Source organism: Bombina bombina, chromosome 5, assembly GCF_027579735.1.
Source record: "Bombina bombina isolate aBomBom1 chromosome 5, aBomBom1.pri, whole genome shotgun sequence".
Classification (NCBI taxonomy): domain Eukaryota; kingdom Metazoa; phylum Chordata; class Amphibia; order Anura; family Bombinatoridae; genus Bombina; species Bombina bombina.
In genome coordinates, this window is record NC_069503.1 from 193221364 (window position 1) to 193240492 (window position 19129).

General features: G+C 37.3%; 1 protein-coding gene across 1 annotated transcript in view; it reads left to right on the forward strand.

Moving 5' to 3' along the window:
- RNF32 (ring finger protein 32) overlaps window positions 1-19129 on the forward strand; it is a 94518-nt gene that overhangs the window by 59980 nt on the left and 15409 nt on the right. Inside the window, exon 7 of the mRNA XM_053712954.1 lies at window positions 3795-3903. Coding sequence (XP_053568929.1) covers window positions 3795-3903 — 109 coding nt within the window. The remainder of the gene's footprint in view (window positions 1-3794; window positions 3904-19129) is intronic.

Here is a 19129-nt window from a genome sequence, read left to right on the forward strand (position 1 = left end):
TTTCGGAACAGGGGATGGGGTTTTATTCAAATCTCTTCATTGTACCAAAGAAGGAGAATTCCTTCAGACCAGTTCTGGATCTAAAAATATTGAATCGTTATGTAAGGATACCAACGTTCAAAATGGTAACTGTAAGGACTATCTTGCCTTTTGTTCAGCAAGGGCATTATATGTCCACAATAGATTTACAGGATGCATATCTGCATATTCCGATTCATCCAGATCATTATCAGTTCCTGAGATTCTCTTTTCTGGACAAGCATTACCAGTTTGTGGCTCTGCCGTTTGGCCTAGCTACAGCTCCAAGAATTTTTACAAAGGTTCTCGGTGCCCTTCTGTCTGTAATCAGAGAACAGGGTATTGTGGTATTTCCTTATTTGGACGATATCTTGGTACTTGCTCAGTCTTTACATTTAGCAGAATCTCATACGAATCGACTTGTGTTGTTTCTTCAAGATCATGGTTGGAGGATCAATTTACCAAAAAGTTCATTGATTCCTCAAACAAGGGTAACCTTTCTGGGTTTCCAGATAGATTCAGTGTCCATGACTCTGTCTTTAACAGACAAGAGACGTCTAAAATTGATTTCAGCTTGTCGAAATCTTCAGTCACAATCATTCCCTTCGGTAGCCTTATGCATGGAAATTCTAGGTCTTATGACTGCTGCATCGGACGCGATCCCCTTTGCTCGTTTTCACATGCGACCTCTTCAGCTCTGTATGCTGAATCAATGGTGCAAGGATTACACAAAGATATCTCAATTAATATCTTTAAAACCGATTGTACGACACTCTCTAACGTGGTGGACAGATCACCATCGTTTAATTCAGGGGGCTTCTTTTGTGCTTCCGACCTGGACTGTAATTTCAACAGATGCAAGTCTCACAGGTTGGGGAGCAGTGTGGGGATCTCTGATAGCACAAGGAGTTTGGGAATCTCAGGAGGTGAGATTACCGATCAATATTTTGGAACTCCGTGCAATTTTCAGAGCTCTTCAGTTTTGGCCTCTTCTGAAGAGAGAATCGTTCATTTGTTTTCAGACAGACAATGTCACAACTGTGGCATACATCAATCATCAAGGAGGGACTCACAGTCCTCTGGCTATGAAAGAAGTATCTCGAATTCTGGTTTGGGCGGAATCCAGCTCCTGTCTAATCTCTGCGGTTCATATCCCAGGTATAGACAATTGGGAAGCGGATTATCTCAGTCGCCAAACGTTGCATCCGGGCGAATGGTCTCTTCACCCAGAGGTATTTCTTCAGATTGTTCAAATGTGGGAACTTCCAGAAATAGATCTGATGGCGTCTCATCTAAACAAGAAACTTCCCAGGTATCTATCCAGATCCCGGGATCCTCAGGCGGAGGCAGTGGATGCATTATCACTTCCTTGGAAGTATCATCCTGCCTATATCTTTACGCCTCTAGTTCTTCTTCCAAGAGTAATCTCCAAGATTCTGAAGGAATGCTCGTTTGTTCAGCTGGTAGCTCCGGCATGGCCTCACAGGTTTTGGTATGCGGATCTTGTCCGGATGGCTTCTTGCCAACCGTGGACTCTTCCGTTAAGACCAGACCTTCTGTCGCAAGGTCCTTTTTTCCATCAGGATCTGAAATCCTTAAATTTAAAGGTATGGAGATTGAACGCTTGATTCTTGGTCAAAGAGGTTTCTCTGACTCTGTGATTAATACTATGTTACAGGCGCGTAAATCTGTATCTAGAGAGATATATTATAGAGTCTGGAAGACCTATATTTCTTGGTGTCTTTCTCATCATTTTTCTTGGCATTCTTTTAGAATACCGAGAATTTTACAGTTTCTTCAGGATGGTCTAGATAAGGGTTTTTCCGCAAGTTCCTTGAAAGGTCAAATCTCTGCTTTTTCTGTTCTTTTTCACAGAAAGATTGCTATTCTTCCTGATATTCATTGTTTTGTACAAGCTTTGGTTCGTATAAAACCTGTCATTAAGTCAATTTCTCCTCCTTGGAGTTTGAATTTGGTTCTGGGGGCTCTTCAAGCTCCTCCGTTTGAACCTATGCATTCATTGGACATTAAATTACTTTCTTGGAAAGTTTTGTTCCTTTTGGCAATCTCTTCTGCCAGAAGAGTTTCTGAATTATCTGCTCTTTCTTGTGAGTCTCCTTTTCTGATTTTTCATCAGGATAAGGCGGTGTTGCGAACTTCTTTTGAATTTTTACCTAAAGTTGTGAATTCCAACAACATTAGTAGAGAAATTATTATGTCCTAATCCTAAGAATTCTAAGGAGAAATCGTTGCATTCTTTGGATGTTGTTAGAGCTTTGAAATATTATGTTGAAGCTACTAAGTCTTTCCGAAAGACTTCTAGTTTATTTGTTATCTTTTCCGGTTCTAGAAAAGGCCAGAAAGCTTCTGCCATTTCTTTGGCATCTTGGTTGAAATCTTTAATTCATCTTGCCTATGTTGAGTCGGGTAAAACTCCGCCTCAGAGGATCACAGCTCATTCTACTAGGTCAGTTTCTACTTCCTGGGCGTTTAGGAATGAAGCTTCAATTGATCAGATTTGCAAAGCAGCAACTTGGTCCTCTTTGCATACTTTTACTAAATTCTACCATTTTGATGTATTTTCTTCTTCTGAAGCAGTTTTTGGTAGAAAAGTACTTCAGGCAGCGGTTTCAGTTTGAATCTTCTGCTTATGTTTTTCATTAAACTTTATTTTGGGTGTGGATTATTTTCAACAGGAATTGGCTGTCTTTATTTTATCCCTCCCTCTCTAGTGACTCTTGTGTGGAAAGATCCACATCTTGGGTAGTCATTATCCCATACGTCACTAGCTCATGGACTCTTGCTAATTACATGAAAGAAAACATAATTTATGTAAGAACTTACCTGATAAATTCATTTCTTTCATATTAGCAAGAGTCCATGAGGCCCGCCCTTTTTTTGTGGTGGTTATGATTTTTGTATAAAGCACAATTATTCCAATTCCTTATTTTATATGCTTTCGCACTTTTTTATCACCCCACTTCTTGGCTATTCGTTAAACTGAATTGTGGGTGTGGTGAGGGGTGTATTTATAGGCATTTTGAGGTTTGGGAAACTTTGCCCCTCCTGGTAGGAATGTATATCCCATACGTCACTAGCTCATGGACTCTTGCTAATATGAAAGAAATGAATTTATCAGGTAAGTTCTTACATAAATTATGTTTTTTACATTTTGGTCTATTGGGACTGAAGCAGTCACTTGTATCATTTGAATTTATTTTAACTGTTATATTCATATTCCCCTGATTCGGGAATCATTTTAATATCCATACTCTGTTTATACATTTTTTCCCTTTGGTTTTTAGCGCTCTGTTGTCCTCCCTTTTCTATGGGTGAATAGGTTTTACTTTCAACTTGTAATACGAGCACAAAAAGTTTACTTCTAGCGCAGTTAGCGTGTGAGCGAAAGCGATAAATAGTGGTCCACTCGTAACCTGGCCCATAGACTTTTATTTGCATTTAGAACTCAAAAATCAAACAAAAGACACAGGCGGAAAAGCTTGTGACAGATGGGGGAAAAAAGTATTTTTTATTTTTTTTTAAATATTAATTAAAAAGTTTGGATTTCAGAATAAGTTTGGATTTTGTAACTGGATTTGGGGTTTGTACTTGTATGAGAAAAAGTCAGTATATAAAAGAGTCTCAGAACACTAACCAACTTTAGGCAGAAGAAATAGTTTCCCAGATCCATGGAATATTTTTCAAATCCCACTTAAAGGAACTGTACAGGCATATATAAATGAAGGCAAATGGTGATCTATATTTTTAACTTGTAGGATACAAGCATATTGGCGAGGATACATTGTAAGAAAATGGTACAAAAAACTACGACAAACAATACCTCCAAAGAACCCCAAATTAAGAAAAAAATTCTTTGAAGATAAGGTAATTATCCACTTTATTTCACAAACCTTTTAAAACGGCATTGTAATGTTTGTTGTATAGCATTCTTTAGACAACGATTTATGGCACATTTTGTAAAATGTATTTTATTAATGTTAAACAAATACAACCAGTAGTTATACAGTACACATATAAAGCAAGAAATGCATTCTTGAAGGGACATTTAAAGGGACATGAAACCTAGCTTTTTTCTTTCATGATTTAGAAAGAACATGTGATTTTAAACAATTTTCCAATTTACTTCTATTAGCTAATTTGCTTCATTCTCTTGATATCCTTTGTTAAAAAACATATCTAAAAAGGCTCAGTAGCTGCTGATTGGTGGTTACACATAGATGCCTTGTGTGATTGCTCACTCATGTGCATTGCTATTTCTTCAACAAAGGATATCTAAAGAATGAAGCAAATTAGATAATAGAAGTAAATTGAAATGTTGTTAAAAATTGTATTCTCTATCTGAATTATGAAAAAACTATTTGGGTTTCATATCCCTTTAATTACCTTATGCTTTTGTGTAAAAATAGTGTATTACCACTCGCTCCCTAAAGAGGCCAGAAAGCAAATTCTGTACCTTGGATTTCAAAGTTCTGTAATTTGCAGTAAACCAGCTGTATGATTTGCACTGCAGCCAACAGAGCTTGCAACCTTTTACGGTGTTAAGTCTGGAGTCTGTACTTCCACCGCAATTTGACAGTCCCCAATGTTTACAATTATATTATAAAAAAGGGTACTAAATAAATATTACAGTATATTGCAAAGTTGTGTTACTAAATATAATTACATTTATATTACAATCTCAAAGTGTTTAATGCCCCTTTAAGTAAAATGTTTTTGTACTTTTGTTTAGCTTTTACATTGTAGACAAAAGCCAAAATGAAACCGTGAAAGTAATAGAGGCAGAGCGTTAATGTTTGTATATAGTTTGATAAACAAGTTCCACATTAACAGTGGATCAATTAACTATACTTATAAATGTATGAAATACACTATATGACCTATTAATTAATGAGTTCAGATGTCATTGCTAGCAGGAGCATAAAATCAGCACTTAGTCCTAAAATCTCCATAGACAAACAGAAGCAGTATAATTGGTTGTACTGAAGAGCTCAGTGGCACTGTTATATGATGCCACCTTTGCCACAAGTCAGTTTGCGAAATTTCTGCCTTACTAGATCTCCCCACTCCCCATAAGTGCTTTTATTATGAATGAAAGGGCCTACGAGAAACAACGGCCCATACAGCACAAACTCAAGCGCATATAATCTAAAAATCTCCTATCATCTGCTTCATCACTCACTGCAGATTTACAAACTGCCTCTGGAAGCAACAAGAACTGTGTGTCAGGAGCTTCTTGAAAGGGGTCTCCATGGCTGAGCAGCTGTACACAAGCCTCACACCAACATGTGCAATGCCAACTGTCAGCTGGAGTGGTATAAAGCACCACTGGATTCTTAAGCACGTGAAAATGTTCACTGGAGTTATAAATCACACTTCACTATCTGGCAGTCTAATAGAAGTCTTTGGGTGTGATGGATACAAATAGAATTCTACCTTCTGGAATGCATAGTGCCTACTGTAAAATAAGGATAATAGTCTGGGGCTGTTTTTCAAGGTTTGTCCAGGCCCCTTAGTTCCAGTGATGGGTCATCTTCATTGCTAGAGGTTACAAAAACATTTTAGATAATTGGGTGCTTCCAATTTTGTGGCAACAATTTGGGGAAGGCCCTTTCCTATTCCAGCTTGACTGTGCCCCTGTGCACAAAGCAAAGTCCATGAAGAGTTGACAAATGGTGTGGAGGAACTCGAGTGGCCTGCACAGAGCCCTTATCTCAACCCCATTGAACACCTTTGCGATCAATTGGAACGCTGATTGTGAACCAGATCTTCTCATCCCACATCAGAGCCTGACCTCACAAATGCTCTTTTGGCTGAAAGGGCAAATTCCCACAGACACACTTCAAACTCTTGTAAAAACCCTTCCCAGAAGAAGTACGGCTGTTGTAGCCACAAAGGGAGGGGTGCCCATCTCCATATTAATGCCCATGTCCAAAAAATTCATATAGGTGTGATGGTCAGGTGTCCACATACTCTTGGCCATATTGTGTATTTGTATGTTCCTTTGTATCAAAAGTCTATGAGCTAGATTACAAGTGGCTCTATTTAGCGCTTTTGCTCGAGTAGTTATACCGCCAGAAGTAAAGATTTTGCGTGTGCGGGTTATCAATTGTCTTACAAATTGAAAGTAAAACTTTTGTGTGCGAATGAAACCTAATGCACACTAACTTCAGGACTTCTGACATCACGACAGATCTAACTTATTCTCCCCATAGACTTTATTGTAGAGCTCAGAAGAAAAACCTAACACTTACCGCGCGCGTGCTTACCCGAAAGAAGTTATTAATATACAATATATATATATTTATATTACTATATATATATATATATATATATATATATATATATATATATATATATATATCACGTTAACGTTTTCAGATCTATATAGAAATATATATTTAAAAATAAAAATATTTTTTCTTTCTATGTGAAGAACATTGGAATGTAAAATATGTGTAGCATGCTTCGTGTTGCACGCTGTAGGTCTAACTTTGTGTCAGGTAAGCGCACATGAAGAATTAGTTATCTTAAGGCACGTTATTGAAATAATAAATATAAAATATTGAAAAAATATTAATTATAATAATTTATAATATATTTACTGTAAAATATACATAAATATTCTATGGAGTTTTTAGAATATTTTAGTACATCTATAATAATTATTTACATTAATTATTAATATTTATTTTATATTTAATAAATAAAATAACGCACTTTAATATAACTCATGTCGGGTTAGCGCACATAAGTCCAACAGAAGCACACTAATTCTTCATGTGCGGTAACCTGACATGAGTTAAATTAAGGTAAAAAGCGTTTTAGTTATTTTTTGTTTGATACACATAGACCTATATTACAAGAGGAACATAAACATGCAAGCCTTTTCATGGAATTTATAGGACATATTATAGGGATATGAATCCTATTTTTTTTTCTTTTATGATTCAGATAGAGGATGCAATTTTAAACAACTTTCTAATTAGGAGCTGTCCCATTTTTGGTTCAGAACCTGGGTAGCGCTTGCTGATTGGCGACTAAATGTAGCCACCAATTAGCAAGTGCTACCTAGGGTGCTGAAAAACATAAGGGCAATAAGTCCAATAATAGTTCACTTGGAGGACCCACATATGGTATTTTATTTATATGATTGGCAACCGTCTCTATACACAATTTCTGTGGAATCATGGTATAAAGACTTGAAACATCTAATGTAAGCAATAGTTCTGATCCATTGATCCATGTGCAATTCAATGTCTCCAATGAACACTGTAGAATCCCGAATATAGGATCACTTTTGTTTGACCCATGGCTGAAGATAATAGTCTACATATTGAACCAATAGCTGCAACAACAAACCTTTCACAGACACTATAGGCATTTTTATGTATTTTTGGAATGGTATATATGTAATAAGACATATCGGAAATTCACGTATCATAAATCCCATTTCATCTGTAGTAAGGTAGATACTGGCTTTTCATCGTTCAAGGTAAGCATCAATCTCACGCTTAAATGTTAACGTGGGATCTCCACTCAAGATTCAATATGTATTGTCATCCACCAATTGGTTCAGTTCAGTTCTATAGTACTATTGCTCCCCCTTTGTCAGCCGGGCGGATCACAATGGAGTTAGCATCCCTTAACGAATTCAAGACCTTCCTCTAATCTTTAGACATATTGTCATGATAGTATGCCTTGGACTTTTCATGCATCCGCTGAACAACAATTTTTATGTATGTTGATATAGATGCATTGTTAGAGTTTGGATTAAACTAACTTTTTTTCTTAAATGGACTCTGATCCATAGAATTACTTCTGTACAATTGCTTAAAACGTAGGTTCCTTCCGAACTTTTGTACAAATGTTCCAAATTCATCCATCTTGTTGGTGGGTACAAAAGATAGACCAATATTAAGTAACCTAACTTCAGCTTTGTTCAGTGGTCTAGAGCTGATGTTGAAAACATTGGAGAGTATAATTGTGGATGGGGGTGGTGGGCAATGACCTCCCTCCACGTATGCTGCCTCGGCTTCCGCCTAAAAAGATGAAGAGGAGGGGTTAGGTCCCCTAGGTGGTAATGTTTAGGGGTGACTGGACCCTCTATTCCTGTGCCACTCACCTCTGTGAACTTTAGAAAGTGTAGTAACCCCTATGAATTAGAACTGAAAAATACAAAAACACACAGCGCCAACCGATTCAAAGTAGCTTTATGAACAATTTATTCGATCACCTAAAATAAAAATTTCACACTTACAAGATAGCAGTGTAAAACAATCCCTTCATATATATGACAGCCGTAGTCCTTTTAGTGTGTCTTAGCCTGCACGTCTTGGATCCTTCACTGTATGTTTTACCGCTGTAGCTGTTTGCTTTCTTTCAGCAGCACTTTCTGTTGTTTAACACTGGCGGTTTTGTAAACCCGGATCCCGACTTCAGCTGACTTAGGTCACTTCGGCAGATTCACCGGCTGTCCCTTATTAGTTACCCAACGCGTTTCCTTTGCAATCGTGCAAACTTCTTCAGGGGTATTAAATTGCTGATACTCCTTTCCATTAAACCTGATCTTAAAAGTCCTCTTGACCGGATATGATCACCGGCACCTGCACAGGTGTATACTCCTGCTGGGTCCTAATGCCCTATCTTAAACATTTAATACCTTGTATATTACCAGAATATATACACACAATTGTTTAACCCAATATGTTTCAACAAAAGAATTTTTAACATAAATATACTGTACACATATTAAAAAACTATTAAAAGGTTTAGAATATTTAGAGTGCTAAGCAACTTAATATTTTCCTTAATAAATTAAAAAAGATTCTATAAAATCCTAATAACTGAATTATTTCTTGCTAAATGTTCTTAAGCCCCTTTGGTCTCTATTTTTAACACATTCCTCACCAGATTTAATTAATTAAATATTTTATATAGCAACCTTTCTTATGTGAAAGCTGCCAAATCTAAGTCAATATTTAGTCCAATTGGATAGAGACTCTTTAGCTCTGTGATCCAAAAAGTCTCACGCCTCCTTAGTTGCATGAGACGATTTGTGCCCCCTAATTTTTGTGGGATCCAATCTATTACCTTTATTTTTAGATCATCTGGGTTACTCAAATGGAATTCTTTAAAATGATCTACAACACTATGCTTCACAATTTCCTTTATGATATTGTTTGTATGTTCCAAAAATCTTTCTTTTTGTTGTCCCCAAATAAATTTTATTGCATGAACAGATCAATTAATAAACTACATGGGTTGATTCGCAAGTGCATCTATATTTCATATTATAACTTGCATCACCCATTGCAACTTGAAATGTATCTGATTGCAATACATGCGGGCACATATTGCAATCATCCTTTTTACATCTATACATGCCCTGTTTTTGTGATAGCCAGTTAGTTTTGAGGGTGCCAAGAATTGTTTCAGATCTTTATTTTTTCTGAATACAACCCTTGGCTTCTCTCCTAACAATGGACCCAAATTTGAATCTTGCTTTAGGATATTCCAATTTTTATTCAAATTTTTATAGATCTGATTTGATCCTTCAGAATAGGTTGTAATAAACAGGGGCTCATCATTAAATTTAGTCTTCTTTGTTGGTGACTTGTTTCTTTTATGTTTGGGGATCAGAAGTTCTTCCCGAGCTATTTGGTCAGTTCTATTTTTTGCTCTAATAAGCCAATCCTCCTTATATCCCTTCTCTCTAAATTTGTTGGTTAAAATGTCTGCCTCCTTCTCATAATCTATTCCTTCAGTACAATTTCTTTTCAGACGTTGGTATTGTCCCAGTGGAACATTTTGTATCCACCTCATTAAATGGCCACTGTTAGCACTTAAAAAGTTATTTCTGTCCATTTCCTTTCTGTAAATTTTCACACTGATTTTATTATCCTTATTAATATATAATGTTAAATCTAAAAAATTGATACTATCCTGGGAGATTACTTTGGTAAATTTCAAATTGAATGCATTAACATTTAGATGTTCCACAAATTTTAGGGCTTCCTCCATGTCCCCTTCCCAAATAAATAACAGATCATCTATGAATCTGTAGTACTTTTTTATATGACCCAAATAAGGATTATTTGACCATATATGTTGCTCCTCAAATTCCCCCATATAAATATTCGCATATGAGGGGGCCATGGTAGTACCCATGGCCGTCCCCTCTATTTGTCTGTAAAATTGTTTTTCAAATAGAAAACAGTTGTGTTCTAAAATAAATTGAATTCCTTTTATAATAAATGCAATATGGTTCTCTAACATATTGCCTTTAGCACACTGTGAAGCTACTGCTTTCACTCCTTTTATATGGGGGATTGAGGTATACAATGCTGATACATCACAGGAAATCCACAAGGACCCAGGACTCCACGGGGAACCCTCAAACAAAATACATTGATGGTTATTTACAACCCATTGTGAAAATATTAAAACTTATGTTAGGGACACAATGGATGTTATAACTAAGTTTGAGGGTTCCCCGTGGAGTCCTGGGTCCTTGTGGATTTATTTGGGGAGATCAAAAAGAAAGATAAAAAGGAGATTTTGGGAACATAAAAACAATATCATAAAGGGAATTGTGAAGCATAGTGTTGTAGATCATTTTAAAGAATTCCATTCGAGTAACCCAGATGATCTAAAAATAAAGGTAATAGATTGGATCCCACAAAAATTAGGGGGCACAAATCGTCTCATGCAACTAAGGAGGCGTGAGACTTTTTGGATCACAGAGCTAAAGAGTCTCTATCCAATAGGACTAAATATTGACTTAGATTTGGCAGCTTTCACATAAGAAAGGTTGCTATATAAAATATTTAATTAATTAAATCTGGGGAGGAATGTGTTAAAAATAGAGACCAAAGGGGCTTAAGAACATTTAGCAAGAAATAATTCAGTTATTAGGATTTTATAGAATCTTTTTTAATTTATTAAGGAAAATATTAAGTTGCTTAGCACTTGTGTCCGCTATGAAGTTCGTATTTAAAATCTAAATATTCTAAACCTTTTAATAGTTTTTTAATATGTGTACAGTATATTTATGTTAAAAATTCTTTTGTTGAAACATATTGGGTTAAGCAATTGTGTGTATATATTCTGGTAATATACAAGGTATTAAATGTTTAAGATAGGGCATAACTCTTCTCTATATTGTTTAACTTGAGTGGTGATCTTTTCAATCCATTTATCTGAATTGCTAGATGTGAGTGTGGCCAAATGTTTCCCCTCAAATTTCTGGATCTCCAATTTAACCCCATTTAATAGTCTATCAACTTCTCTAATGACCAAAAGCATAAGGTTTAAAAGAGCATTTGTTCAAAATCTTGCACCAATTTATGCAAAACTCAGGATTGGATTGTCTGATAATCAGTACATTCTAAATTCTGAAACCTCTCTGGATCATGCTCTTCTTATGATAATCTGACAAGTAGGAGCCATGTAGATTTAAATCTATCTCACATTTTTTTCAATTTCAATAAGGTGTTATACAGAGAGTGAATGTTTTCACCAACCTGTTGTTCTTCCACTGAACCAAATCTGATGTTTTCAGCATCCTCTTCAGTAAACGTAAATATGTCATCCTCCTTATCCTCAATGGTATTCATACCCTTATTAGTAGATGTTTCAGGCAGTGTTTCCTGGGAAGATGTCATCTTTAAAGCTGAGAGCTTATACTTTGTTCCAGTAAAATAGTGCCAAATGAGTATATAGAAGGGAAATAATAAAATGTCTTTAAATCTTGGTTGTGGGTGCACTCCATAAACATCAAAACAAGATCCTCAACATGCATGCCCTCTCACTTATAAACAAACAGGGTGCTATACAAGATTTAATCAGTCTTTCTAAATTTAAGCACTCACTGGACATGGGTTAACCGGTGTAAAATAATCTTTATTCCATGACATTTCGGGACCACTAGTGCCTCAGACAATAAAACAAATACATATATATATATATATATATATATATATATATATATATATATATATATACCAATCAGCCAATCGAATTGAACTTGAATCTGATTGGCTGATTCAATCAGCCAATCAGATTTTTCCTACCTTAATTCCGATTGGCTGATAGAATCCTATCAGCCAATCGGAATTCGACGGACGCCATCTTGGATGATGTCATTTAAAGGTACCTCATTCCTCGTTCAGTCGTCGGCCGGGATGGATGCTCCGCATCGGAGGAGCGAAGAAAGAAGATGCCGCTTGATGGAAGATGCTGCCGGATGGAAGAAGACTTTGCTGCTGCTTGGATAAAGACATCGCGGGGATGAAGACTTCATGTTTGCCGCTTGGATAAAGACATCGCCTGGATCGGATGAGGAGTTCGGCCCCGTTGGGTGAAGACAAGGTAGGGAAATCTTCAGTGGGGTAGTGTTAGTTTTATTTAAGGGGGGTTTGGGTTAGATTAGGGGTATGTGGGTGGTGGGTTGTAATGTTGGGGGGTGGTATTGTGTTTTTTTTTCAGGCAAAAGAGCAGTTTTCTTTGGGGCATGCCCCGCAAAAGGCCCTTTTAAGGGCTGGTAAGGTAAAAGAGCTTTGAACTTTTTTTTAATTTAGAATAGAGTAGGGAATATTTTTTATTTTGGGGGGCTTTATTATTTTATTAAGGGGCTTAGAATAGGTGTAATTAGCTTAAAAATCTTGTAATCTTTTTTTTATTTTTTGTAATTTAGTGTTTGTTTTTTTTGTAATTTAGTTTAGTTTATTTAATTGTATTTTAGTTTAGATATTTGTAGTTTATTTAATTTATTGATAGTGTAGGTGTATTTGTAACTTAGGTTAGGATTTATTTTACAGGTAATTGGGTAATTATTTTAACTAGGTAGCTATTAAATAGTTATTAACTATTTAATAGCTATTGTACCTAGTTAAAATAAATACCAAGTTACCTGTAAAATAAATATAAACCCTAAAATAGCTACAATGTAATTATTAATTACATTGTAGCTATCTTAGGGTTTATTTTATAGGTAAGTATTTAGATTTAAATAGGAATATTTTAATTAATAATATTAATATTAGATTTATCTTAATAAGAGTTTAGTTAGGGATGTTAGAGTTAGATAGGGTTATTATACTTAATATATAAATAATATAATAACGATATTAACTATATTAACCCTAATATAATTAGGGTTAATATAGTTAATATATATAATATATTAACTATATTAACCCTAATATAATTCGGGTCAATATAGTTAATATAGCTGGCGGCGGTGTAGGGGGATTAGATTAGGGGTTAATACATTTATTATAGGTGGCCGCGGTGTAGGGGGATGTAGATTAGATGCAAAAGAGCTGTTTACTTTGTGACCAAGCCCCGCCAAAAGCCCTTTTAAGGGCTGGTAAAAGAGCTGAATTCTTTGGGGCATGCCCTGCAAAAAGCCCTTTTAAGGGCTGGCAAAAGAGCAGTTTACTTTGGGGTAATGCCACGCAAAAAGCCCTTTTCAGGGCTATTTGTAGGGTTAGACTTAGGTTTAGTGGTAGGGATAGTTTAGTATTTTAGGGGTTAAATAATTTAATATAGATGGCGGCGGGGTAGGGGGATTAAATTAGGGGTTAATTTTAAAATAGATGGCGGCGGGGTAGGGGCTCACTTTAGGGGGTAGGTAAGGTAGATGGCGGCGGGGTAGGGGCTCACTTTAGGGGTTATAGATTTAATATAGCTGACGGTGCGGTCCGGGAGCGGCGGTTTAGGGGTTAATAACTTTATTAGGTAGCGGCGGGGTCCGGGAGCGGCGGTTTAGGGGTTAATAACTTTTTTTATTGTTAGGATAGTGAGGGGGGATAGCGGATAGAGGGTTAGACGTATCGGGCTATGTTTAGGAGGCGTGTTAGACAGTGCAGGGGATTTCATACTTTAGTCAGGTTTTGTAGGCGCCGGCAGTTTCTAACGTGGTGTAAGTCACTGGCGATGCCAGAAATTTGTACTTGCGCAGATTTCTGGACATCGCTGGTTTGTCAGACTTACGGCACGTTAGTAACTGACGGCGCCGTATATTGGATAGCTCGAGATGCGATCTGAAACTGCGGGCGACGTGGGTTCCCTTGCTTGCGCCGCAAACTACGCCGTATATCGGATCGCGCCCCAGGAGTCTTTTGTATTTTAGGGTTAGAATTTTGAATTTGATCCTGGTGCATAGAAGAGGCCAGTGTAGAGGCTGGCATAGAGGAGGAACCGGGGGCGAGGTGGATAAGCCTGGCAGAAGTGTGTAGGACTGAAGTGGAGACAGTCTGTTAACCCCTTAATGACCACAGCACTTTTCCATTTTTTGTCCGTTTGGGACCAAGGCTATTTTTACATTTCTGCGGTGTTTGTGTTTAGCTGTAATTTTCCTCTTACTCATTTACTGTACCCACACATATTATATACCGTTTTTCTCGCCATTAAATGGACTTTCTAAAAATACCATTATTTTCATCATATATTATAATTTACTATAAATTTTTTTTATAAAATATGAGGAAAAAATGGAAAAAAACACACTTTTTCTAACTTTGACCCCCAAAATCTGTTACACATCTACAACCACCAAAAACACCCATGCTAAATAGTTTCTAAATTTTGTCCTGAGTTTAGAAATACCCAATGTTTACATCTTCATTGCTTTTTTTGTAAGTTATAGGGCCATAAATACAAATAGCACTTTGCTATTTCCAAACCATTATTTTTCAAAATTAGCGCTAGTAACATTAGAACACTAATATCTTTCAGGAATCTCTGAATATCCATTGACATGTATATATTTTTTTTAGTAGACATCCCAAAGTATTGATCTAGGCCCATTTTGGTATATTTCATGCCACTATTTCACCGCTAAATGCGATTAAATACAAAAAATTGTTCACTTTTTCACTAATTTTTTCACAATCTTTTGGTTTCTCACTGAAATTATTTACAAACAGCTTGTGCAATTATGGCTTAAATTATTGTAAATTATTCTCTGGGATCCCCTTTGTTCAGAAATAGCAGACATATATGGCTTTGGCGTTGCTTTTTGGTAATTAGAAGGCTGCTAAATGCCACTGCGCACTACACGTGTATTATGCCCAGCAGTGAAGGGGTTAATTAGGGAGCATGTAGGGAGCTTTTAGGGGTAATTTTAGCTTTAGTGTAGTGTAGTAGACAACCTAAAGTATTGATCTTGGCCAATTTTGGTATATTTCATGCCACCATTTCACCGCCAAATGCGATCAAATTAAAAAAAACGTTAAATTTTTCACAATTTTAGGTTTCTCACTGAAATCATTTACAAACAGCTTGTGCAATTATGGCACAAATGGTTGTAAATGCTTCTCTGGGATCCCCTTTATTCAGAAATAGCAGACATATATGGCTTTGGCGTTGCTTTATGGTAATAAGAAGGCCGCCAAATGCCGCTGCGCATCACACGTGTATTATGGCTAGCAGTGATGGGGTTAATTATGTAGCTTGTAGGGAGCTTGCAGGGTTAATTTTAGCTTTAGTGTAGAGCTCAGCCTCCCACCTAAAACATCAGACCCCCTGATCCCTCCCAAACAGCTCTCTTCCCTCCCCCACCCCACAATTATCCCCGCCATCTTAAGTACTGGCAGAAACTCTGCCAGTACTAAAATAAAAGCTATATTTGGGGGGGGGGGGGGTTTGGAATATTTACATATGCTGCTGTGTAGGATCCCCCCTTAGCCCCCAACCTCACTGATCCCCCACCAAACAGCTTTCTAACCCTGCCCCTCTGCCTTAATGGGCGCCATCTTGGGTACTGGCAGCTGTACCCAGTTTAGTAACAAAAAGTATGTTTTTGGGGTGTTTTTTGTCCTTTTCTGTAGTGTAGCTTCCCCCCAAGACCAACCCCCCACCCCTTCAGGAACCCTTAGATGAGCATTATTATTTTTTTATATTTGTTTTTTTTTAAAACTTTTCTTAACTTTTTTTTCTGCAGTGTAGCGGTTCCCTCCCGCTCCCACCCCGTGCACGCGCCCGCCCGCCGCTCCCCGTGCACGCGCGCGCTCCCGTTCGCGCCCCCGTCTGTCCCGCCCCCCTCCACTCGGCACATCGATGGCCGCCCACCCGCCTCCCAGACTTGCTCCCACCCACCAACGATACCGCCCACCTATGTCCGGTGCAGAGAGGGCCACAGAGTGGCTCTCTCTGCATCGGATGGCCAAGGGGGGTTATTGCAGGATGCCTCGATATCGAGGCATCACTGCAATAACCGGAAAGCAGCTGGAAGCGAGCAGGATCACTTCCAGCTGCTTTCCAGACCAAGGATGTACGCCACACGTCCTCGGTCATTAACTGTATTTTTTTTGAGGACGTGTGGCGTACGTCCTTGGTCGTTAAGGGGTTAAAAAGTAAACCAGTTAGTAGGGTGTCAAGCTGTGCTATGAATACTGAGTGCACCAGAAACAAAGGAAACACATTTTTGCTATGTTGTGCAGATAAAAGCAACAGGATTTAGGGCTCGATGATCTAAACGTTACCAGACCAGACGTGTTTTTTTCTCGCCAACTTTCGCAGGGGATGCCCTGGTGGAATTATTAAAAAAAAAGGCCAGTCCCTGCGAGTGGCGCAATCTCTCTTCTGTCACTCTTTCTCTGTCTCTTTTTCTCTTTCTTTTTTTCCTCTTTCTCTTTTTTTCTCTTTCTCTTTTTCTCTTCTCTCTTTTTCTGTATTAAAAGTAGTAATGTTGCTATTATATAAATATATTGATAATATTGTTTTTATGTAGTTCTAAAAAAGTTCTCATCAGTCCTATGAATGGAAAAAAATAGAAAACTAGAGGAAATACATTTAAAACATTACTTAGTGAATGCAGATTTTTTTTTTTTATGGTGACCCAAATATATTTCCTCCTCTTGAAAATTCCTATTAGATTAGAGAGTGAATAGCCAAATCAATATGTAATCTTCAACTGGCGTACTTATAATTTATGGCTGGTAATAGTCTTAATGAATCATAAGTTCCTACTTGCTTCTAGCTATTGTAGCAAAGATGTGAACTGAGACTGATAGTTTTATTATAAGCTTGACAGAGCCACAGTAGTTTTACTGAGATCTGAGAGGTCACAGAAACCATCTCATTTATGTCAATATCCACAATCAGTGTGTACAGAAAGCAAATTCTTACCTAGAATGCAGGCAATATATGTACTTGTGAGCTGCTTTGATCCTTACCTATAAACCGTGCTTGCATAAGTCATTTAATTGAAGCAGGATCTTTTATTGCTGCAATTAAATCTTTTTCATATGTATTACATTATCTGCAGCAGACTTTATTGTCAATGCTGGATTTTAAGATATAGTATGGCTCTGTCCGTGAGACCGTGTAGAACGCTTTAGTATTTTTCTCTCCTACCATGTGATTTCTCCAAGATTTTAATTTAAATCTCGCCAAGCATCATAATGGCCCTTAGCTTTATTTAGTGGTTCGACTTCCTTTATCACATGTGGATGGTAAACATTCTGTTTCTGGTAGGAAGTGGCTTCAGACAGCAGAACTAGAAGGATATTAAACCAGTAAAAGCTTATCACTGATTCACTGACATGCTGTAAATTCCAGGCTTTTCATTTTACTTTTGAGGATTGCCATAAGTCAACACATTAGTAAGCAATTTGCTGACATTAAGATGGATTACTTGAAGAAAAAGAAAAAAAAAAAGTTACTCCCCAAAGTGCACAAAGTTCACCCGGTTGCCTTTGTGGCATCTCTTTATACATTTTAAGGTCTTTATTCTGACCTACTGCTTGCTATTTTGCTTGTGCTATTTAGACTAATTTGGGTATTATGGATCTGTTAACACATCTTTGTTTTGTTCGTCTTAAAAAAATGTTGGTTGTACGGAGAATAATAAAAAAACTAGTTACAGACAAGTAGCTTTTTTTGTTGAATTCACTGAATGCGTCTTCTTAATGGCAGCAGATTTAAAACATTGACTCTGAAACATTTAACCTTTCACCTGTAGCTCTCTGCTGCGTTCTGGGATAGAGGTAAACATAAGTAGCTCGGCTAAAGGTATTAGTATAAAAGCTATTATTCATGTTGTAACAGGAGGAGGTGCTACTGATGAGATGTGTTTATAGACTAGATGAGCTAACTTGAGGTTCTTACTCACTTCAGTTTGGCTGTTCGTGTTTAAAGGGATAGTAAACACTAAAAATGTTAATGTTTAAAAATATATTTTATCCCTTTATTTATTATTCCCCAGATTTGCATAACCAACACCAGGGCCGTCTTTAATACTGACTGGACCCTGGGCAAACATTTTCTTGCCCCCCCCCCCCCATGCAATTTCAATTTCGCTCTCCACCCCAACATCCCAAAAAACAACTAAATCAATTTATTTTATATATTTTTTTAAATTATTAGCCCAGCAGTGGATCATCCACTGCTCGGCTAATCATAAAAAAAAATTTGCAATATGTGAAACTGGACTAATAAGTAAATAAATATATAAATTCCTCCACTCTGGATTAATTTACTATGCTTTTGAATGTGATTCTGCTGTGAGGTTAGCTGGTTAAAGAGATTTAGGGCAGCCAACAGGAGCAAAGCAAGGTAAAGACTGAGGCGGAAGCATAGAGGTGCAGACAGATATAAGTTTACTGACTGAAACAGTAGAACTACTATGGGAAGCTGTAAAATCTGAAACAGAGAGAAATAAAAACTATGAAAATAAACCTTACCTTAATGTGTGAAGTATCAGCATGACACTATACATCAGCCACAGCAGCACATGTCACTACTTTGCTAGGAACAAGTTCCCTCTCATCCTGCACTAGACAATGCTGCATGGGGGAGGGGCATGTATACACTCACTTATTCTTCCCACTGACACCTTTCTACAAAGCACTGTTTTCCTAACAAACTTCAGTTAGTTGATCTTAGAGCCACAGCAGAAAGAGCAGGGCTAAGGGGACCAGCAGACTGGATGCTGTCTGCCCAAGGCTGCATGGATACAGACGAGTCACACAGCCTCAAGACTGAAGAGAGCGGTGTGTGCAGCTGCACAGATGCTCAAATCCTCACGTGCCTGCCACTCCAGCTTTCTGCTGCATGCGCTTATAGTAAGCCCTACCCAGAAACA